The sequence below is a fragment of the Manis javanica genome, chromosome 4, assembly GCF_040802235.1.
Source record: "Manis javanica isolate MJ-LG chromosome 4, MJ_LKY, whole genome shotgun sequence".
Taxonomy (NCBI): domain Eukaryota; kingdom Metazoa; phylum Chordata; class Mammalia; order Pholidota; family Manidae; genus Manis; species Manis javanica.
The window spans coordinates 135,522,897-135,546,548 of NC_133159.1; the positions used below are offsets into that span (position 1 = coordinate 135,522,897).

At 46.1% G+C, this 23,652-nt stretch overlaps 1 protein-coding gene across 1 annotated transcript in view; it reads right to left on the reverse strand.

Annotated features, from left to right (window-relative positions):
- Positions 1-17,938, reverse strand: part of ABR (ABR activator of RhoGEF and GTPase) — a 168,747-nt gene extending 150,809 nt beyond the window's left edge. The window contains exon 1 of the mRNA XM_017675342.3: positions 16,695-17,938. Within this exon, the coding sequence (XP_017530831.2) occupies positions 16,695-17,739 (1,045 nt within the window). The 5' untranslated portion in view covers positions 17,740-17,938. The remainder of the gene's footprint in view (positions 1-16,694) is intronic.
- Positions 17,939-23,652: the final 5,714 nt, after the last annotated feature.

Here is a 23,652-nt window from a genome sequence, read left to right on the forward strand (position 1 = left end):
ACAAAAAGACACATACTGTATAATTCCACTAATATGAGGTACTTACAGAGTAGTTAAATTCATAAAGACAAAAATTAGAATGTTGGTTGCCAGAGGCAGTGGGAAATGGGAGATGGGATGTTATTATTTAATGGGTATATGGTTTCAGTTTTACAGATGAGGAGTTATGGGGATGGATGGTGGTAACAGTTGCACAACAGTGTGAATGTATTTAATACCACTGAACTGTACACTTAAAAATATTAAGATGTTAAATTTTGTCATGTGTATTCTACCACAACAAAAATTTTTGAAAAAATTAAAAGGGATGTAATGTACATAGCCTCACTCTGTTTTCCATATTTGGTGGCAACCGTAATAACATTTCTTTTTCAATAAAACAATGAAAGTGCACATGACAAAACAACAACAAAACCCACCAGCCATTAATCAGCACCTTACAGGAAGTATTTATCCCGCCTAACTCTGCAGTGCTCAGCTGGCTGCTAAGAATCTTCTGGATTTGTTACAAATACAGATTTCAGGTTTTGCCCAGACCTACTGGTATCCACTTCAGTGGGGCTAGACGCTTGTTCCTGCAGAAGACTGACTTGCAGTCAGTTCTTTATCTAGATTATTCCAGAAGTCGAAGAACAATGGCTTAGTGATTTCCTCAATCATTCTTTCAAGTTAATCGGCAAATATCTGTCAAGCAGATAGGACACATAAGGCACTATAGCAGGTGCTAGGAAAATGGAGGATGAACAATAATATGAGTTATCATTTACTGAGTGCCCACACTGCATCAGACACTGTGCTGAATGCTTGCCATGGATTTCCTCATTTAATCCCCACAACATTCCAGGAGGTAGATGCTATTAACACATTCATTTTACAGATAGGAAAACCAAAGCACAGAGGTGGAATAACTTTTTTAAACCCTTACAGCTAGTAAATCTGGCTCCAGAGCCTGCACGCTTTGCTACCAGAAAGCCTGTCCCTGCCTTAAGCAAGCCTTGTGAGATGGGGATAATATTGATGTTATCGTAGTAAGAGGCAGAATGAAATAAGTTTTAAATGGCAATACAGACAAGTGCTGGGGGAGGAGCCAGATCTGGAGGACAGTTTAGACTCAGAGATTTTTCACACTTTTGCCAGCCAGTTAAGGAGCGTGTGAAATTCCCCAGCAAATCCTTGAATGGAGCAGCGGGTGTCAACCAATCTGAGCACGAGCAGAGATCTTTCTTCAAGATACGGCTTTAAACAAGCTGCAGCTCAGGGACCGAGGGAGAAAGCTGGCTATTTCTGCTGTTCAGTTTCTAAAACACCTCTTGATTGTGTAATGTACACAGGGTGGGAGTCAGGTCAGACTGGGAAGTGGTCAGGCATGAAACTGCAGATTCTGGGTTTTCCTTCCATGCTGTGCCTACAACTGATTCTCATAAAGACTGTGATTTAGAGGTATAGAGAAAGCTATCAGTCAATGTGAGACCCAAACAGCAAATTTAGGGGCATCTAAGAGCAGGAAGATCACCCTGTTTTAGGTAAGTGGCAGATACTATTCAGTCTAAATTAGGATCTCAGAGGTGGAAGATGATTTTCCTAACTCTTGAGTTCTGTACTGGCTTCTCAGAGACTGTGTGCTAATTGCAGCAAAGACACTGTCTTAACCCCACAGTAGTCTCACTTCTCAAATGACAGCTCTGTGGTTCCAGAGAAACAAACTGACTTTAAAAAGGCAGTGTAAAAAACACTTTCTGTTTTAAAAATATGTAAAATGCCATATAGGACTTTCTTTTCTTTTTTTCCTTAATCCTGAAAATGAACTATTAGACGGTCACTCCCACCTAAAATTTTATTTTGGCTTTAATTTTTGGAATTTATTATACTAGTGTATTTCAATGTATTTTATATGCGTGTGTGTGCTACATTATTTATATATGGCTAAGTTGTATTTCTCTCCAAATACATAACTTAGATGAAATGCAATTACCCAAATCTAATTTTGACATCCCAAATCAATGTTTCTAGGGTATACACAAATTTGAAGCATGAAATAAAAAATAAAATGCTTGTTACCCTCCTTCTCCTCCCAGTAAAACAAACAAAAACAAGGCTATCACGCTTGGAAACATTTCACAGGCTAAAAGTAGCAACAAGAAAATAGGTCCAGGGGGATGTTGATTTGGGGCTTATTTAGTATGATTGTGGTGGTACAGACAGGAGAGGGTCCACCAAAGACCCTCCTGCCCAGAACAGAGTAGGGCTGTTGCTGGAGAGCAGCTGCCCAACTGGGGCTACATTGGCCAGGACCCCGGCATCTAAGAGGAGACATGTGCCTCGTCTTTGCCAGTGGAATGCAAGCAGAAGAAATGGGTATCACTTCTGGGCTAAAAGAGTTAAGAAGCAAATGGTCTTCACTCTCCTGTTCCCCCAGTGCCCTCTGAAAGCTGAGAACTGATGGGACCTAGAGGAGGGCAGAGCCACAAGAGTACAGGAGCCAGGGTCTGAGTGAACACGGGAAGTAAAACCTGCCCTTCAGGGGCACCTGCAATCACTGTCATGTGAACCAGAAGAAACTCCGCCTGATGAGCCACTGGGATGCAGGAGCTGGTTTGCTGCATTCCCACATGCTGAGTTTGGAGGCTGGAGAAGGGAATAAGCACTTATTAGTGATTAAGAGGCACACCAGGAAAGAAACACATTTTTTTAATTCTATGGAAAACTCTTTAACACAGGGATTGTAACCTCAAATGCCTAAAATGCTAGGCAGGTAGTATAATGTAGTAGTAGTTGTATAATACTAGTAGGTATTAATGCCTATGCAAGCACTGTTCTAAACACTTAGAGTAAGTCAGTTCTCCCAAAATTGTGAGGTATGCTATCACAATCCCCATTTTGCAGATGAGAAAATGGGCCCACAGGGGTTAGGTAATTTGCCTAAAGTCACACAGCTGGTAAGTGGCAGAGGCAGGATGCAGGGTCAGGCAGCCCAGCTCCGGTCTTGCTGTGTCCCTATACTACACACCCATCTCTCACAATGTGAGCAGATAAAGGGGCCCGACTAAGGCTGCCAGCAATTAGCAAAATCATGTCCAGTCTGAAAGGGTCAGCTATTCAGTACTACATGATGATTTCCATATGTGTTTTAGATCTTCCCATCTTTCAAAAAAAGCCAGAAACCCAGATTTTTATGTAAAAATCCCCTGATTTTTGTTTTAACTCCCTGCAACCCAAACAAAGCCCATCCACAGACCGCAGGTAGCCTGGGGCCAGTCACTTGCCACCTCTGTCTTCACAGCAGCTGTCTCCAAGAACCATTCTGTCTTCTGCTCACCCACAGGCCTGGGGAATTCTGAGTCTTGTAGCCAGAGGGGGAGTCAACTCTGCAAACAACATCTCCTTCAGGCCCACTGACATAAATAATTAATTTCTGTTTTCTCATTGCCAGCCTACAAAGGTTACCAACAAACCCGCCATTCAGGAAGCAACTCCACGCTCTTCTGAGACAATAAGAACAGGCATGGGGGATCCTGGGGATGCTCAGGGAGCCCCATCAGGAAGTCCAGCATGGAGGCCTGTGCTCAAGGGGAACAGTGGATGCGGGTGCCTGCCTGTGTGCCTGCTAGCGGCCTGGCTGCCCTGGTAGGGCCATCAGAGCATTGGATCGTTAGAGACGTGACGTTCTTAGGCTTTCACTGAGGTCAGTGGGAGAGGGCCCTGAATTCCTCAAGATGCTTTAAAATAAAACAAAAAGGTGCAACAATGTAGCCAAATGAAGGCAAAGCAGCTGCATTTAAAGCAGGGCTTTTTCCATAATAGGACCTCAATCTCAGCTAGATAGTGGTACGGCCTCACCTTCCTCCCCAGGCTGTAGCTGGGAAGCATTCGTAACTGGATGCTCCACTGCTGTGGTTCTTAGATTATTCAAACTGCAGGATTTCCAGAAGCCTCGGGTTTCCATTAAGGATATGACCAGGCAACAAGATGAGCAAGATACCATTTTTCACCTTTATTGTCTATTTTAACAATACACACGACCAAACCAGTAATGATTATGATAATAAATAATAAAATAAAATAATAAATAAAATAATAAATAAAAAAATTTATTTATTTACTATTTACTATGTGTCAGGTGCTATTCTAAGTGCTTAATATACTAAGTTACTTTGGGTATTGATACCATATTATCACCACCCTCAGTCTACAGATATGGAAACTGAGGCACAAAAAAATTTAAGTTCATTCAAGGTCATATAGCAGTTAGGTAGCAGAGCTGGGATTTGAACCCAGGCAGTGTGGTCTTAGACAGCATGTTCAGACCAGCTGTTTGCATTTATAAAGTGCTTACTGTATGCTGGGCCCTGTGCACATATTTTCTGTACATTATTTCATTTAATCTTCGTAACACCAGGTGAGGTCTAATCCTCTCCATTGTACAGAAAATAAAATAGGCTTATAGAAAGATGAAGTAATGTGGTTAAAGGCATAAAATAACAAGTGGACTACAGACTAGTTCTAAACCCAGGTTTCTCTGATTCAAAGCCAGGCTCTTAACCATGACATGGTACAGAGTCCCAGTTCATGTACCTTACTGGTATTCTTAAAATTTAGGCCTGGAAGACCATCTAGTCCAATCACCTTATTTCAGAAGTTAGGGAGCTGTAGCCTTAGAGAGATTACAGATTAGCGGTGAGATGGGATAGAGTAACTTTGGCCCCAGAAAGAGCTGGGTTACAATCTTTTTTGGTTGTGTGACTTGGAAAAGTGACCCAACTAATAAGTTTCTAGACTTATTAGTATAGAAAGGGAATAATAACACTTAGTGTCATGGGACTGTACTGATGAAAGTATGGGTATCACACATACTCCTACTACACATTTGGCATGGCAAAGCATCTCATAGTCAGGTGATCCCATATTATAGATGGATAGCTTCAAACTTCTGTTTTGAAATAATAGTGTAAGTGATAAGTAGGTTGTCAGGACAGTCCCCAAAGTCTAATCAACCGGCAAAGACCTTAGAAAACTGCATTGCTCTTCTGGAGCTTTTCTGTGTGTTATGCTCATTCCAAATGTGCAAAATCCCCAAGGAAATCACAATCCTCAGATATACGGGCAATCACACATTTAGGCCTCCTACCCCCACAAAATTAATATACTCCCAGATCAATGACATCACACACAAAATAGGTTTCCATGGTTTTCAATTCTAGTATCCTTTTTACTGGGTTAGTGACTTCATGATTTTGCACCAGAAACAATGGACCATGTTGTAATGGCTTGTCAGGTTCTGTTGTGCAAACATCAAGACTGGTGATGAACACCTGGTTTCATTTCTGGGGTTCTTATTTTGGGTTGCCATGGCTGGCTGTTAGGCAGGATATGCCTGTGTGCACTCCATAAAAGTCTCAAACCTTGAGAATCAAACAGACTTCCTTGAGGGAAGGTATTTCACAGGTGTCTTTGTAGTTTGCTGTTACAGACAGAGAGAACTCCTACATGGTCTGAGACAAGGAAGGACATCAAAGGCTTCTGCTAGATCTCCCTGGAATCTGTTGAGATATATATCTATTTCTATATCTATATATTTTGCTGCTTTTGCTCTGTATCCTCTGTAAAAAAATCTTAGCCATGAGTATAATTTGCTACTGAGTCTTACAAAACCTTCTAGCAGATCACTGAATAAAATAATGCTAGAACAATTTAGCCATTTCTAAAATTGTTTTTCACACTTTTGAGACTCACCCTTTCAGGTACACATCCAAACAGCTATGGATATATGCCTTGACCTTGGTGAAAAGGGACCTTAGAAGTTTTGAGGAAAATAATTTCATTTCTTAGACTCCAAAGAACCTTCTCCTGTACAACTGTAAGTCAGGTAATTGTATCAGTCAGGGTAAACTAGGTAATGCTGCAGTAACAAATACCACCAAACTGCTCAGTGGTTTAAAACAGCAGTGGTTTGTTTCTCTAGTACATGTCCATTGAGGGTTGATTGGGAGCTCTGCTTTGCACCACCTTCCCTCTCAGACCCAGGCTGACTGAGCAGTCACCATCTGGAACACTGTGTATTGCAGTAGCAAAGGGGAAAGATCCTCTAAAGGATATCTTATCATCATTAAATGCTCTGGTCCATAAGTTGCACACATCAATTCCATTCAAACTCATTGGCTACAACTAGGCAAATGGCCCTACCCAGGTTCAAGACAACTGGGAATGTAATCCTACCTACCATGTTCCCGGAAAGTAAGGGGGAATCAGAATATTTAGTTTGTAGTCCCAATGACTAGCACAGGTCTCCATTAGTTGGGGAGAGCCTAACTGGCCAGGTTTGAGGTGTCAGCCTTTTTCTACACGGCTCACCTTCAGTAAACAACACACACCCATCAGGCAGAGGAACGCAAAGTGGCAGATTTTCAGATTTTCAACAGGTGGATTGGCAGACATGGTAGTGAGCTAGAAAAGTACACATCAAAATCTCCTCAGGATTGTTGAATTTGAAAATGGCTTCAGGAAGAAAAACCCACCATAGCCCTTGAGAATCATAGCTCTAAGATATGTCTTATCAATTGGTCCTATTGGTCCAAAAAATGAGGAGGTTGGAAGAGATGAACATAAAGGCCAAAAAGAAAAGGAAGAGGAGAAAAAGAAAAAGGTCTTCAAATACTTAGAGACCCCGGTAGTCAGCCCAGGTAGTCCAAATCCCACAAAATTCTTCCTTGAACATGCACAATCATTCTTTTATTTGTTCAACAAGTACAATATGCCAGCATTTTGCTAGGGGTGCGGATACTATAATTAAAAGACATGGTCCCATTCTAACACACACAGACCTTAAGGGCTTAGAATCCAGTGCGGGAGGCAGAGAGGCAAACCATTTTAAACCATTTCATAACTGCTCAAATGAGTGAATGTGCAACGATCAGGGAATCATTGTGGGTAGGACACTGGGCTAGTTTTCCAAAATCCATTCATAGTCCCTTTTAACATTCTTCACAATAGAGGCCGAAGAGCTAAAACCCCCAATTCCCCAACCCTTCTTGCAGCTAATGATGACCATGTGACTTGCCAATGGCATGAAAGTAGCAATTGCTAGGTAGGGCTTGAAGGGGTAGGCCTTTAAAGGGACAGAGCCAGTATGATCACTGCAGTCCTTTGCACCCCACTTCCTCTCTGAAACACCAGCACAATCTGGTAAGGCAGCAGATTTTTTTTTAAACAATGAGGCAAGAAGCAAGAAGAGAGCCGTCTTCCTGCTAAATAATGGGGAGAGTCTGAGCCCCTAGGGCACTGCTGAGCCATCCCAGAAAGTCTGCTTCTGGAGTTCTTTTAATGGGAGAAAAACAAACTCCTATCTGGTTAACCCACCGTATTAGTTTCTATTGCTGTTAACAAATTATCACAAATTTAGTGACTTAAAACAACACTGATTTATTATGCTATAGCTCTGTCCAGGTCAGAAGTCCAACAAGGGTTTTACTGGGCTAAAATCAAGGTGTTGGCAGGGCTGGGTTCCTTTCTGGAGGCACCAGGAGATACTCACTTTCCTTTCCTTTGCCAGCTTCTAGAGCCTGCCCACATATCTTGACTTGAGGCCCCTTTCCTTCATCTTCAAAGCCAGCAACAGTGGGTCAAGTCCTGCTCACACTGTGCCACTCAGCCCTCTTCCACCTTCTCCTTCCATTTGTGATTGCATTGGGTACACTTGGACAATCAATCCAGGTTTATCTGCCCATGTCAAGGTCTTGAATTTGATCACATCTGCAAAGTCCCTTTTATCATGTAAGATAACATACTCATAGGTTCCAGGGATTGGGATGTGGATATCTTTGGGGGCTGTTATTCTGCATACCATGGCCATTATGGCAGTTTTCTGTTATTTGCAGCCAAATACACTCCTCACTGAGACCCAGCTCCCAGGTCTTTCTTGGGAAGCAGGGAAGATTTTATAGATGAAGTTGTTTTCTAGCTGAGACCTGAAGGATGAATGGAATTTGTCATATGGGCAAGTGTGGAGATGGCATTACAGGGACAGGGAGTAGCACATGCAAGGGAATGAGTGTGCAAGGTATGTTTGGAAACTACAAGCAGCTCAGTACTGCTAGCACATCAAATGAGTGCATGTTTGGGGTCAGGGAGGATAGAGATGAGGGTGGGCCAGATCATGGATGGCCAGGCACATTTGCATCTAAGGAGCTCAGATTTGACTTTGTAGGTGATAGAAAGCCATTGAAGAAAGCAGGCATGGAGTGCATAATTATATTTAGGGGCTAGAGCAATCACTTTGGCTTTACTGTAGAAGATAACCCAGGGCTGGAGGAGAAAGGCCACAGGCAAAACAATCAGCTAATGCAGTGGTTTAGATCGGGGGTAATACAATAAATGACTAGATATTTATGAACATTTATTGAGCACCTCCTATATGCCAGGCCCTATGACATTCTGGGGCTACAAAGACAAATAAGAAGGTCAGAACAGGGGGCCTCTCTTACTATGCCAACCACAACCCCCGGGCAGGAATGAGGGGTGCTCATAGAACCTCAAGTCTCAGATTTTTTGTCCCCTGCCCCAAGTCCAGGAAACACAGAGTTGGCGTGGCCCAGAGAAATAAGGCTAGCCCCATTCTGCAGCAATTCAAAGGGGCACCAGGACCGTCACAGTGATGGGAAAGTGAAGATGGTCTTTTTACGCATATATCTCACCCAAACAAGCCCTACTGTTACCCCAAAATGGTCTAGTTTCTCTGAATCACTGCTTGTGGCAAATTAGAAAAGGAAATGATATGGGCATGAGAGAAGCCTAGACTCAAAAACAGTTGCCTCTGATGAAAATGGTCTAGAACGAAAGTGGTGGTGGTTGTACAACTTTGTGAATATACTAAAAAGTCCATGACTGTACACTTTAAAAGTGTGAATTTTATAAGATGTGAGTTATCTCTCAATAAAAATAATTTTTAAAATAGGAGAAAAAATAACCCCACCACTCAGCCCTAAGAAAAGTTGGGCTTATTTGTTAACTGGTCAGAGCCTCAGTTTCTTCATCAGCAAAATGAGAATAGTGGTACTTACTTTACAGTAAGTAAAGAACAGTTGACTGTTCTGAATATTAAATGTGATAGTGTAGGTTAAGCACTTAACATAATGCCTTGCAGGTAGTAGATGCTAAAGATATCCTAGCTCCTTTCCTCCTACGTGCCAACACAATTTTTAAAACAATCATTTTCTCAGCAGCCGCAAGATATGACATAAGCTCTAAGCCACCTCCCTTCAGACAGTCTTATTTCAGGCAGACTAGAGCAAGGATCACATGGGAAGACAGGAGTAGGAACTGAAGCTGATGCTCACTGTGGAAGGACTGCAGATTTACTCTGCAATTACGCAATGCAGAAATAACAAGAGAGATTCGTGTGGTGTAACTACAGCTACGCAGTCAGAGCAGTGGTAAAGAAAGCCGGGTGGGCACAGAGATTTCTACTTAGAATTCTAGTTTGTTGTAAGAACAAAGTCCAGTTTCCAAAATCCCCAACACGTGGGCAAGTCCATGTGGCTACAGTACAGCCCTGATGTTTAGAGTTGACCCAAGCCCCTACTCCCCTTGCTATGGTTCCTCAAAACTAGAATGAATCCAAAACAAACGGATTTTCTAGCACAGTACCAAGGCAGCCCATCTATAGTTTCTCACTTGGGACATCCCAAAATCAACCAGGTACTTATCAAGTGCCTGCCATGGGCCCAGCCCCAAGAAAGATGTTGCAAGGAGAAAAAGAAGCATAAGCCATGATTCTTGCTCCTAAGGAGCCAGCTAACCTCGTAGTTTGAGAGCAACACTTCAGTAAACATATAAAAGGCATTGTGCCTTGCACAGAGCAGTGGTTCAGGCATTATTTGTTCAGTGGATCAATGAATTAATAGATGACACAAAAGACAATTGTGTGGGTGTGGGGCTCACTCTAAGAACCACAAAATGCGCTGGAGTCCTTGGAAAAGGCTTGTGCCAGAGGCTGCTAGTTGCCTACTCAATATCAATCCTTCCATTTTTCCCTGTAACAGAGCCCCTATTTTATTTGAGGTGGCCATATCCCCAGATAAAATACTATATTTCCCAGCCTCCCTTGTAGCTAGAGGTGGTTAATGAGACCTATGTGAAACTGTCAAGAGAAGCTGCCAGAAAAGTGCCTTAAAAGGCAGATCAACAGCTGTCACTCACTTTTAGGTTCTAATTCTCATTTGAAACATGAATGTGATGGCTGGATTTCCAGAAGCTATTTTGGACCATGAGGCAACCCTGAGATAGAAAAGTAGGAAGACAAAAGAAGCCTGAATAACTGATGATTGTGGAGTTACCATACTCTCTCTGAACTGTTTATGTCTGGAATTTTCTTTTACATGAGTGGTAAATAAACCTTGGTGTCTTGCTTAAAGCTACTTTGTTGGCTTTTGGCATATGCAGCAAACCCATATCTTAATCAATACAAGGTTCCACAGAAAAGCCAGGCTTTAAAGGAGGGACGGCTTTGTGGCTGGGTAAATGGAGGTGGGAGGGCATCTCAAATGCCAGCAAGAGCACAGGAAAAGACTAGCGGGAATGAGCACTGGCTGAAAGCAAGAAGCCAGAGGACAGTTTGGCAGATGTCAGGGAAAACAGGGCTTGATTGGGAGACCTCAAAACACCAAGAAAGCTTGTCTCCCTACAAAGGGACAAACACGTCTGGACCTGGAGGAAGGTATAAAAGGAGAGAAAGAAGCGGATGAAGAGGCCTGGGAACTCCATCACATGAAGAGACACACATAAGAGCTGTGGTCTGGTTCAGCTGACTGAAAATTCCTGGACTTACAACAGTAACAATAACACCATCTGAGATTTATTAAACGCTTGTGTGCCCAGTCCTAAACTATGCACTTTACACACATTTATCTCATTTAAACTGTACAAGTCTATGACACAATCCTGTCATCATCACCCCCATCTGGCAGACAAGGAACCCAGAGCTCAGAGAGTAAGTCTTCCAACGTAAGTCTTACAACCCTGCTAGCTGGGTCCCATCAACCAAATGAGGAAGTGTTTGTACCATTATTTCAAAGCCAGGAAAATGCATGAAGACTCTGATTTTGAAACATAAAGACCCAGAGCCAAATATTGAGTCAATTTCTTTGTGAGAAGTCTCATAACCAGAAGAAAATCAGACTAGAGGGTTAGGAAAGTTTACAGTCCTGGTTGCATTCACTACTTGTAAGGGATGAAGGACTTGTTAAACAAACCCACCCTCAACCTCTGGCTGGCTGGTAAAGCATTCATGAGGTGTATTTAGAGCTAAGATGGTAGGGGTGAGGGATGGAGGGAGGCAAGCAACTTGGGTTACAAATTAATCACAGCCAACCACCAGCTCATGTGTCTCGGATAGTGACACATCTCTCCACAACAGCGGATGGGAAAAAAAAAATTACTCTGTCACAGCTAAGGCCAAAAATTCAATACTATGAATTAAGTTATTCAGACACATCCACTGAACATAAATAATTCTTCCTGGAGCAAAAATCTCATTAGTCACTAACAGGAAGGGGAAGAAAACCCATCAGGTTACAAATGAACTAGGTAACATGAGTAGTAGGAAATTCATTTCCCATGAAGATTAAAAATAAAAGTCTCCATCAGCAGCCTGGTAGAATCTGATGGAAGGGCCTCTCAAGAAAAGAAATCTGAAACTCTACAGCTGGCCCAGGACAGCATTACAGGCTAGTAGTTAAAGAGTGTCAGCTTGTAAGACTGATACAAGTTCAAGTGCTGACTCCATCGCAGGCTATTTGATGCGGTATATTTCTTTACCTCTCTTGGCCTCAGCACCTCCACCTGTAAAATGGCACTGATAATTCCCATCCACTGAGATGTCTGTGAGGCTGAGATGATATGCTTTTCCTGTTACTATGTCTTTAGTGTTCTCTGCTTAAAATTCCAGGGAAGAAAAGACCATAGGATACAATGCAAAGAGCCTAGATTGGGCTCATAGGCCCAGCACTGTGAGGGTCAGGAATATGTGACCTTGAGGTTACTTTAAGGGCTCCAGGGTCCCCATCTGTCTGGAGAGGGGCGTGAGTAGACCAGTTCCAAAATCTCTTCCTATTCTAGGCTATTGAATGTCACTGAGGTTCTAAATAACAGTCTTTAGTCACTCATTTCAGGATTTAACAAGTTACCTGCTGGAAAGTTGTTTCTTTATCTAAAAACCTATGGTTTCTACCCCAGGAGCCAAAGAGCCAATGAGAGCCTTAAATGCAGGTCACCAACTTTTGCAGACTTGGTCCTTAACACAGACCGGTCATGTGGTAAGACCCTGATAAATCCTTGTTTAGGAGAACAGATGACTGAATGAATGAATGAATTTCAAGGGCCAGCAAAAAGAGGGACTGCTTATCCTCCACTGAGCAAAGTTTAATGCTAGGAGAAAATGCTACCAGTTTAAAATATTAATGATGTTTATTTTGTCATCTGAACTAAAACCAGTATATCAGATGAATAGTTTCTGCCAGTCAAAAGGATGCCTGACGCTGAAAAGCTACCTTTGGGTTTTGCTAGAAGAGTACACTCTGCTACACAAGGAACGCATGTGGGGCATAGGGGATGCCACAGAAGGGATGCATAAACCCAGGGAAGGACATGTCACCCAGCTTCTATGGCAGGGCTGGCACTGAAGCAGGTCAACATGAAAGGGAAAGTACCAGGGCTCCACATGTTGACCCGCGTGTGGGCCCAAGAGTGCCCAGCTGAGGAGGGGGGATCTAAAACCCAGAAGGCGGTCTGCTCACCTGGGAGACCGAGTCCACCCAGGCACCTTATGGGCAGCTGACAGCCCTGATGGCTGACCTTAGCAGTAGATGAACTGGGGTCTGCTCGGGACTTTGGTGATAAAGAAAATATTAATAATGCACACACACACACACATACACATATACATGTGTGTCCTTAATGGGGCCACTGTGTGGCAGGTGTTTTGCTAAACTCTTTAAATATTTTATTGTATTCAGCTTTTATAACTCTCTGAGAGGTAGCTGCTGTTATCTGAGGCAGTGTAGCTTGGTGTTTGAAAGCATGGACTGGAGAGTCAGACTGCCTGGATTCAAATCCTAAGTGCCATTTATAAGCTGGGTGACCTTGAACAGGGTTGGTTAAGATCTCTGGGCCCCATGATTTTCATATGTAAAATGAAAATAACAGTGTCTATCTTATGAAGCCATTGTATGCTTTAAATGAATTAATATTTAAAACGCTAATGCTTAGCACAGGAACTGACACAAAGTAAGCCTGCAGTGAGTGTTAGCTCCTCTTGTTATTCCTAATAGAGATGAGGTACAGAAAGGTCATTGGCCTGCCCATGGTCCCACACCTGGTGAGGGGCAGGGCCAGGGCACATGCACAGGTCTGTCTACAGCACACATGACCCAACTCAGCTGATTCTAGCTCTGCAACCCCCATTTACACCACTACCCTCATCTATTCCAAAGTGGCCTGGTCTTTCTGGGTATCAACCAAGGCTACAACATGCTATGAGGAAGATACTAAAAGGACTGGCATTCTAGCTTATTTAAACTCTGATATGGCTACTAAATGTAGAAACCAACCCAAATATGTCTTGATATGGGGATCTTCCCTCATCTACGAGAAAATGGCCTTTTTCCAAGGCAGGGAGCACCTCTGCCTCTGGGCCTTGTTATGTGAGGCCTCACTTGCTCTTTCTTTTTAAAACCCTGAGACCAAAGTGAAGGCTGAATTGCCCAATAAAACCTGACATTTTGGTTAAGGATCTTTGAATACAGACAATGGGCATGATTGCTGGTAGGGAGGGAGAAACAACATGAGGGGTGATTCAGCAAGAAAGACTCAGGAGCCAAGATTAGCACTCTGTCCTAGGTTCTGTCCAGCTCCTGGAATGTTTTAGAAAGAGCCAGAGCCTTGTTAGAAAAAAAAACACATGCATCACAGAAACCAAACTGTCTGTGATCCAGAATGATCTGGGAGTGGGAACCTTTGAAGTGTCAACTCAAAGAAAACGACCTGTAGTCATGGTTAATTCACACTATGAGTGCTAACTATGTGCCAGGACCTGTTCAAAACCCTTTAGAACTAATATCCCATTTATTCCTCATATCAGTGGTATAATGTAAACAGTATCTATTAGCCTCATTTTACAGATGTAGAAACTGAGACATGGAAAATTCAAATGACTTCTCCCAAAGTCACACAAGTAGTCTAGCTCCAGAACCCATGGTCTTACCAGCATTTTCAAATCTTTTCGTCCAACCCACAGCAAGAAATACATTCTACATCAGGATCCAGTGCACACTCACATATTTATATAAAATTGAAACAAAGTTTTAAAACAGCACAATGCACTCCCATATTTTTTATTCTAGTCCATTCCATTAAAAAAAATCATTCAGCAAATATGTATGGGACATCGCTAATATGTGTTAGATACTGTAGTAGGCTTTGGGGCTATGTCAGTGGATGAAAGATATGAATTCTTGATTCTTGAAGCTTGCATTTTACTGGAGAGAAAGAATGAGTAAGATCCATGTGTAAAATCATATCTGAGGTGGTGATTTGTTGAGTGCCATGGAGAAAAATAAAGCAGGGATGGCCAAGGAAAGACTCTTGGTGCTTTCATTCCTCACTGCACTGATTTCAGTGGGTTGTCACCCACAGTGTGAAAACCCCTGCCCTTAATTCCTCCCTCCACTCTAGGTCTATGTCTGGAGGCTCTTTCTACTAGGTTGTGTGCACATGCACACATATATGTGACCGTGTATACATGTGTATACATGTATAGGCATGCATGGACTTGTGTGCATGTATGTATGCATGTGCATGTCCACCTCCATTCACTTCCTCACTGGGGAGGTTTTGGAGACAAGAGGCAGGGCTCCCACATCAGCTGTCCAGGGGTTCCCTACACAAGCTTGGCCAGCAGAGAGGTCCTGAAATGGGGCCCAAAATACAGCCCAGACACCACTAACCATAGACATGAGCAACCAGAGGGAATTCAAGTTTCTCATCTGCATCAAGGGGCTCTATGTGCTAGAATGCTCTTCATGAGAGAAGAGACAGTGTACAGAAATAAAAATCATTCCCTGGAGGAAAATTCCATGCTTTGGGCACACCTGGCAGGGTGACTGATGTGGGTCTGGGGAGAGATTGGCTTGGAGCCAGCTCTGAGGCAGCTGGGGCCACTTAGGTAGCGTCCATTGAGGGCATTTGGAACTTGGCACAAGAGTGAAATCTTTAGACTCTTCCTTTAAGTTAAAGGGGCACATAAAAATGTTACTAGCATGGGAGGCAAAAGCATTACCTATGGGAAAAGCAGCCAATCTCTGATAATGAATACATGTAATTGATCACAACAGATGACTTGATGGACTCTCCAAATGTGCTTTTAGCAAAGTGGACAGTTTTTCATTCAAATGCAAATTCACCCAGATCTAATAATGGAGATTTTGGAACAATCCCAGCATCAATGTTTTCTTTCCTTCCTTTTTTCTTTTTTTTTTTCTCCTTCACTAAGCAGGAAGGCATCTTTAAGTTTCTGGTCACAGCTTGACCCAAACAGACACCAATTTGTGTTTTCCTTACGGCTAAGAGACCCTGACAGCCTGGGACAGCAAAAGGGCAGTCACAGGCCACCTCACATCCCTGTTTGTCCTTTCCTCTTTAGCCCCATTCCCACTCCCTGATCTCTGAGGAGCTGGGTGGATGGGAGACAAGCAGTCAATGCAATCATCCATTTATCAAGACATATTTATTGGGCACTTACTATGTGCAAGACACATAGTACCGTGATGACTACCACAAGGAGCTTCAAAGATGGCTAAGACCACATCCTGTCCTCAGAAGGCAGGGCAGATGTGAGGGGAGACAACAAATGGCAGGAGGCCCGAGTGGAGGTCTCAGCTCACTTCAACAAGCACTTAATCTTTCTGAGCCTCAGTTTCCTCCTTTATCAAATGAAGGCACTGCAACAGACGTGATCTCTGGGCATTAGGCCAGCTTGAAAACTTGGTGAGTCTAAGCCTCCCCTTCCCACTCAGGCTTCCAGGCTCCTAAAAAGCTGACAGGTCAGATGCAGCCTTCTAGGAAATGGCCGTCAGCAAAGGAAGGGGTGGTAAGGATTCTGTACCTTTCCCCCAGTGAGAGGCTGTTTGAATTTGGCTTGAACACATAATACAGGCTGGAGAAGATGAGAGATAACTTCAGAAAATTAAGTGGGAGATTTAGTCTTTCACATCAAGGAATCTGAGGAGAAAGGGCAGCCACACTGGTTTGTGCAGAGAAGGATACTAGCAGTGTGGCGCAAAGGACACTGACCAACGTTAGGACGTTAGGAGAATGAGTTGAAGATGGGGAGGGCGACGATGTGGTAATAGAACAGAAAGGCTGAGGCCTGAAGGGAAGGATTATTCCTCCCGTGGTCTGGCCAAGTGCACTCCATCACCCCTACCATTGCCATAATGCTTATTTTCATAAACTCTTGGAAATCACTTTGCACAACCTTTTTCAAAGTTCCCAAGTGGCTTTCAGGTAAACAGATAATTCTTATCTCCTTTCTTGTCAGGAGCCTGAGGTTAAACAGGACCAGCAAGGTATGTGCCAGGGAGGGATGCGGGAAGCAGCCAGCAGCCCCCAGGTGCCCGAGGTAGGGATCTAGAGAGGGGTGCGCCTACCTGCAGACAGGCCGTCCTCGTGATCTGAGCTGTTGTGGCTGCAGTCACTGCCTCTCTCGGGCGAGCAGTGGCCGGGCGAGTCCCGCTCCTGCACCCGCAGGAACCTCCTGCGCCCCCACGGGGATAGGTGCTCGCGAGTCCCGCGCCGGGAGGGCTCCTCAGCCGCGGCGGGCGAGCGCCGCCCTTCTTTGGCCTCCGCCTCCAGCTGCTCCAGGTCCCGGCTCCTGAGCTGCTGCCTCCAGCCCCCGGGGATCAGGTGCATCCAGCGATGGGGGCTGCACGCCCGTGCCGGCTTGTCTGCCTCATCGCGGGTCGCCAGCCGGCAGGGGGCCACGAGCAAGTGGCTGAGAACGAATTTCTCGTTCAAATCTACCATTTCAAAGTCGTGGTCACTGCTGTCGCCCCCATCGTCCGCACCCGAGGCGTCCGGCTCGCCCTCTTCTGAGCCCGGTCCCGGGCGGGTCCCAGAGGACGGCTCCTCTCCCGGGGCGCTGGTAACTGTGCCATGGTGGCCGAGGGGCGCGCAGTCCTCCTGCGGCCTGAAGAGGAGGCGAGGCTGCAGCAGATGCTGGTGGATGGCGGCGGTCAGGCTGCGCACCGCGCCCCCTGCCCCCGCCGCCCCCGGCCAGGTGGGAAGGTCCAGACACACGTAGGGAGGAGGCTCGGCCTTGGCGGCCACCTCCGGGTCAGGGCTCGAGGGACCCGGGGGGTCTCCGTCGCCGCCCGCTGCGCCCTCCTCGCGCGGCGCCGGCGCCCACTTCTGCCCGGCGGGCGCCGGCCCTTCCGCCGCGGCCGCCCCGCGGGCTCCGGCTCCTCTGCCCAGGCGCGCGCAGCCGAGGTCCCGCTTCTCCCCAGCCAGGGCTGCCTGCAGATAGACGACTTTGAATTTCTCCTCAGCCAACACCTGTTGCAGCCGCTTCAGGTTGAGTTTGCAGTGCTCCAGCTCCCTCTCCATGTCCGGCACCGAGTCCAGCTGCATGGCGGGCGCCTCCTCCCCGGGGAACTCGGCCTGCCAGTGGCGCTCGAAGTCCTGCGGGTCCCACATGCCCAGCGCCCCCTCGGGCCGCGCGGGCCCGGCTCCTCTGCGCGCAGCGGGATCCGCCCGGCCCTCCCGGGAGGCCCGCGCTGGCACAGTCGCCCGTCCTCACCTCAGCCTCAGAGGAAAATAAGAGAGAGAAAAAAGTTTCTCTCCTTCCGCCCTCCTGCCTGTCTTTTTCCCCCTTCTTCTTCTGGGTTTCGCCTCCCTGACGTAAGCGGCCACCCGCGGCGGAGGCGGGCGCCCGGGGGCCCTGGGCCCGCCCCGGCAGGACGCGCGGGGCCGGCGGGCTGCAGTCCCCGCTGCCCGGCAGGGCGCCCGGCGGGCCGGATCGCTGGGAGAGCCGCGGCGGGGGCGGGGCCTCGGTGGCGCCCGGCCAGGCCTGGCCGGCGCTCCTCGGAGCTGCACCGGCGGCGGGGAGGCCAGGGAGGGCCGCGGGGCGGCGGGCCTGCGGTGCTGCCCACCCCAGAGGCGCCGGCGACACCCGCAGCCGGCCCGGGTAGGCCCGGCTCGCACCTTCCTGGCCAGTCCTGCTGCACAGCTCCGGCCGCCGCGCGCCGTCCGTGCGGGATCCCTGCACCCGAGCGCGGGGCCGCGCGGCCGGGGGAGGCGGGGGCCTGGTGAGGGAGCGCGCGGGGGCGCCCTGGGCCTCCAGCCAACCTCCAGCCGCCCGGCTAGCCGCAGCCTCGCCCGCCCAGGGTCAGTGCGGGGCCTTGGGTGGAAACCGAGAGGAAAAGGTTGGGGAAAGGAGAGGGCAGGTGTGGAAGGAGTGTCTTTAGCCAGGATTTATTGAGCGCTTTCAACTGTTCAAGATCACAGAGCTGTTTAATCCAAAATTGGGGGGTAAAACTTTGGTTTTTATAAGTCCCTTTAAGTTATTCTATACACTGCTCAGTAGAGCTTTTCTGGGGGAGAAATAGGCAAGGGTGATGCTCCAAGTGGTCTGCTAGAGGTTCCCTGGGGCTTCAACTTTTAAGACTCCGGTGTGACTGAATCAAACCATGGCTGCAGACCTTCCACTCCACCTCCTCTTTGGGGCCTCTCACAATTGCCTAGGGAGGAAAGGAAGAGCTGGGGACAAGCGTCTGAGCTGGCACATCCTTGGGGTGGACGGGGATTCCCTCTTCTCCCCTCCGCATCTGGCTGCACCACCTTCCCCTTCCTCTTTTCCAGGGTCTTGGGTGCATCCCACTCTCTGAAGAGAGAGAGGTCCTAATAAACTGTCTCCTGCATAAGGGGAAACCTCATTGGTGATTCATATCGCCTTCATTTTAAGGATGAAGAATTTGATACCCTAAGAGACTAAGAGACTGGGCAGCTGAAATTCTTCCTGCCCCGTGCCCTTTGGGGAGTGGATCTGAACTCAATGACCTCTTCTCCTTAACTCCTGCCACTCGCCTCTCATCTGAACCATCAGAGCAGGCCATCCTGCTTCCACTTTTCAGTCTCTTGCAACCCATCTCCAAAGACTGGATGTTGAGAAGACACCAGGAAGATATCTCAACCACAGATGAGATAGTGCCATGCTTTGGCTCAAAACCCTTCGGTGGCTCCTCATCACTTACAGGATGGAGTCCAGACTCCTTTGCGTGACAGAGAAGGTCTGCTCATATTTGGTCTCTGCCCATTTCTCTGCCTTCCTCCTATCCATTAGTCTGACCAACTCCATGCTGTCCCCAAAGACATCTCCCTCTTCCTTAGAACTCCTTTCCCTACACACAGGCACAATTCCTTGCTTCATGGGGGGCTCCAACCATCTTTGAAACCCAACTAAGGTATTTCCATTTCTGAGAAACTTTTCTGGCCCCTCTCCCACCTTTTTGGGTCACCACTCCCTTTAGTACATGTTTATCTTTGCCCTTATTCCACTTTATTATAATGATCAGTGATGACTTCTTTCCCCTGCTTTCAGAGCTCCTCAAGGGCAGGGACTGTGTCTTTTCCACTTTCACATTCTTGCTGCTTCTTGCAGAATGTGATAGTTAATTGATAATTATTGAATGAATGAATGAACAGACAGATGACTGAATCCTCACCTTGCCATATCTGCTTGGTTTCTCCAGTTGTGAATCACTCCAGACAGGGAGCACATGTGCTGCCCACACAGGCTTCTCAACCCTGGAATTTCCTTCCTTCATAAAGTCTGTGTTTACTCATTTTTCCAATATCCCTTCTTCCGTTTTCTTCTTCTTTCTCTTCTTTTAAAATTTGGTGTGTCACTGGTGTGACTCATCACATTTCTCTTTGTGCCTGGCTACTATGGGTGAATGCATATTTTAAAATACATTAACTGAGTATTCCTCAGTTTGAGTGATTTCTCAATCCTTCACATAGTTTCTCAAGCTGCTTTCTCTCCCGCCTTAGCTTCATATTTTGCCCTCCATCCCCAGAGGGAGTGCCACACTTTCTCTGTCCCCTGGGGAAGACGGAGGCTCTCATGATGCCTACAGCCAGCCAGTGCAGGGGTATTTCATTAAACAGAGTCCATAAGCATTGTAGCCTGCATTAATCCTTCAGAACAGGGGGAAAATGCAGCACACCAGGGATGGATGACCCCAGTATATTGATTGGAAGAAGTTTCAATATGTATATTTAAATGCAGGAGGGGAAAAAAAACCCTTTAAGTTACTACAGGCATCAAGTTTTGAATTTGTAAGTTCCCTGAATGGGTGGTTTCAACTCTGTCCTTTAATTAAAGCAGCAGTATGATTCCCTTTTGGTCCAAAGAAGCTGTTACCAATACCACTGATTTTTTCCACGAGGACCAATATAGCTGGAAATGCCAGCATATATCTTCTGTAAACAGATCCCAGGAGCAACCATCATTGTCTCTAGCTGGTGTATAGATCAGCTTTATTACTTACCTTTGGGTCATCATGGGGGCAGGGAGAGAGGGGCTGACACTTATTGAGTCCACACTTCTAGCTGCCATACATCTTTGATCTCATCTGATTTGTCAAAACAATCCCATAAATAAGGTATTATTGTTCCTACTGCAGAGAGAGAGAGAAATGGAAGATCAAATAAGTTAGACGTTACACAGCTAGTCTGCTGGATTTTAAAGCTCAGTGGCATTGCAACGGCTTGGCCCAGAAGCATCTGTCATTAGCATTCATTCATTCAGTACATATTTGTTGAGTACCTGTTAGGTACCAGGGCCTGGCAAATAAAGCTTAAACTTTGTAACGTGGCGCGCTAAGACCCTTCACACTGTAACCTCTGATCCTAGCCTACTTTTCCAATCCCAGTAGTGGGTCATCCTCTGAGCAGATGCCTTTTGTGTCCCAGGCCACCTTCCTTTGGCTCATCTTGGATTTCTGCTGCAGCTGCAATGCACATTCTCATGGGCTGTGGGGGTCTCACCTCAAGCACCCATCCCTATTACTTTCCTCTTTCCTGCCCTAGGGTTGTTTTCAAAGTCACAAAGTGCTCAAAGGCTTCCATGGGGGAAGTTAACTTCCCCAAGGGCATCGGAAATGGGAGCTACTTAATAAATGCCACAGGCACCTGCCTGTGGAGGTACACTCTACGAGGTTGCTTAGTGGTCCAATGAGCCCCAGCTGTTCAGTGGCAGCCACTCCATAATGAGCTCTCTGTTGGCTATCCTTTATTGTCCCTCCCTCACTCCTGCTTTCTGGGATAGTCTCCTGCTTAAAATACTTGGTGCAGGTCCTTTGTAAGTCCTTGCTTTCCCCGTCTCTCTCCCCCAACCAAACAACCCCAGCCTCCCCATGTGCCCTTGCTAGTACGGCCACCCAAGTCGTGTCATCACCCCCAGGTCCTCGCTGGTCTATCGCGTCTTCCCTCGCTCTGCTGCTGCTTCCTCTCTGCCTGGTGAGACCCTTTCTCACCCATCAAGTCCCAGAGGCAGGACAGACACCACTTTTCCTTTCTTGTGTTTCTGGGGCAGAGAGTGGTTTCAGAGCTTGAGATCTCTCCTGTGGTATCAGGTCCTGTGGACTAGGAAGAGCCACAGAGGGACAGGCCTTGAGGACAAATAGTGCCTCCAGGGGCTCAGACCTTCCCTCAGGACAGAGCCTGCAGGGCCTGAATTCCTCCATCTCTTGCAGAATGATATTCATTTCCTCCTCATGCTTCCCAGGTTCTGCTGATTTCCGGCTTCCCTTTCTGGGACTAGTCAAGAAGTCTCCTGTGCATCTTGTAATTTTTATATTTTTTAAACTACAAAAGCAATACCCATGAACTTAAAAGGACACTGCGGAATCCAGAACTATATACAATGAAAATGAACATCTCTCTCTAGGCTTGCCCCTTTTCCAGGGGGTAACTCCATCCGTTTGGGTGGGTGTCTATCTGTAGCTTTTAAAACATATTTTCACTTATACATATGTCTAACAGCACTGGGCACACAGTAAGTGCACAATAAATATTTGTTGGGTGAAAAAGTGAAGGAAGAAGCATAGTTTTTGTTTTGTTACAAATAATAGAATTTGTGCTCTGCCCAGTGAACTAGGACTTGCTTTTTAAAAAACTGAATCTCAAAGATAGGTCTTGGAGATATTTCTATGACGATACATGTGTGATTTTTTTTCCCGACACCAATGGATTCTCCAGTTTCTGACACAAACAATTTATTTCAATTCTGACACGAACTTCCCTGAAGTTAAAGGGTCAGACTCCACAGGTTAAGGGCTCAGTCCCACTAGATTGCCCCTACTTCAGAGGCCAGCCACAAATGGGTCCCTATTCCACGCACATGTCTGCGCAGTCAGCTACGATTTAGGGATACCCCCAGGTTTGACTGCTAGAATGACACATAGAACTCAGGAAAACACTATGCGTACTATCATAGTTTGTTACATAAAGAATACAAATGAACAGGTACAGAGGGCAGGGTCTGGAAGGGCTTGTGTTTAGCAGCTTCTGCCACTTGTAGAGTTGGGTTCACCTCCCTCCTGGCATGTGGAAGTGTTCATGACTTAGAAGCCCTCTGGGATGTGCCTTGCCTTAGGGGTTTTCATGGAGGTTTCATTATATGGGCATGACTGATTAACTTATTGGCTGTTGGGACTGGACTCAGCCTCCAGCCCCTCTCCCATCCCCAGAGGTGTATGTGGGGTGGGGGGAGCACAGGGGTAGGGGTCGGGGAGGGTGCTGCTGAAAGGTCTAGCCTCTAATCACACAATTGGTTCTTCTGACCATCAGCCCCCATTTGAAGCTACCTAGACCCCACCAGGAGTCATCTCATTAACATATAATAGACAGTACCTTCCAAGGGTTTTAGGGGCTCTATACCAGGAACCAGGGGTGAAGACTAAATATTTACTTTTTATTCTATAGGTGTGGACCTTCCTCGTTCTTTTTACCAGCTTCTTGGCTGTCCATTGTATAGAGGTACCATGATTTATTTAAACATCCCCACTGACAGATGTCACAGGTGTCTGCCTATCCCTGTTATTACTACCAATAATTTAAATACCCATTATTGATATACAGCATGATTATTTGCAATTTCCTTGCCATTACTCAAAATGTTGCAGGAAACATCCCTGTGAACAGTTCTTTAGGTTACATTCCCAAAAGTGGAATTCCTAATTCAAGGTAGATATACTCTTGGGTCGATATCATTCAGTTGCCCCTAGGGTGAGACTTGCAATCAGATAAGCACCGAGCCCTGGGCAGGTGCACAGCCCAGCAGGAAAGGAAGAGGCAATTCACACAACTCCGGGAGCCCAGGTCATTGCCCTGCTTCCTGCTGCAGGGTCCAGATTGATGAGGGTCAGGAGAGAGAGAGAAAGAGAGAGAGAGAGTGTGTGTGTATTTGTGCCTCAGTTTTCTCATTGTAAAATAAGGATCATGGTGTGATAAGGATGGAAAGGGTTAACGCCTGAAAAGGAGAGCTTGTCGTAAGCACCAGCTCACAGGTGTCTGGGGGAGAGAGGGAGGAAGGAAAAGAGGGGA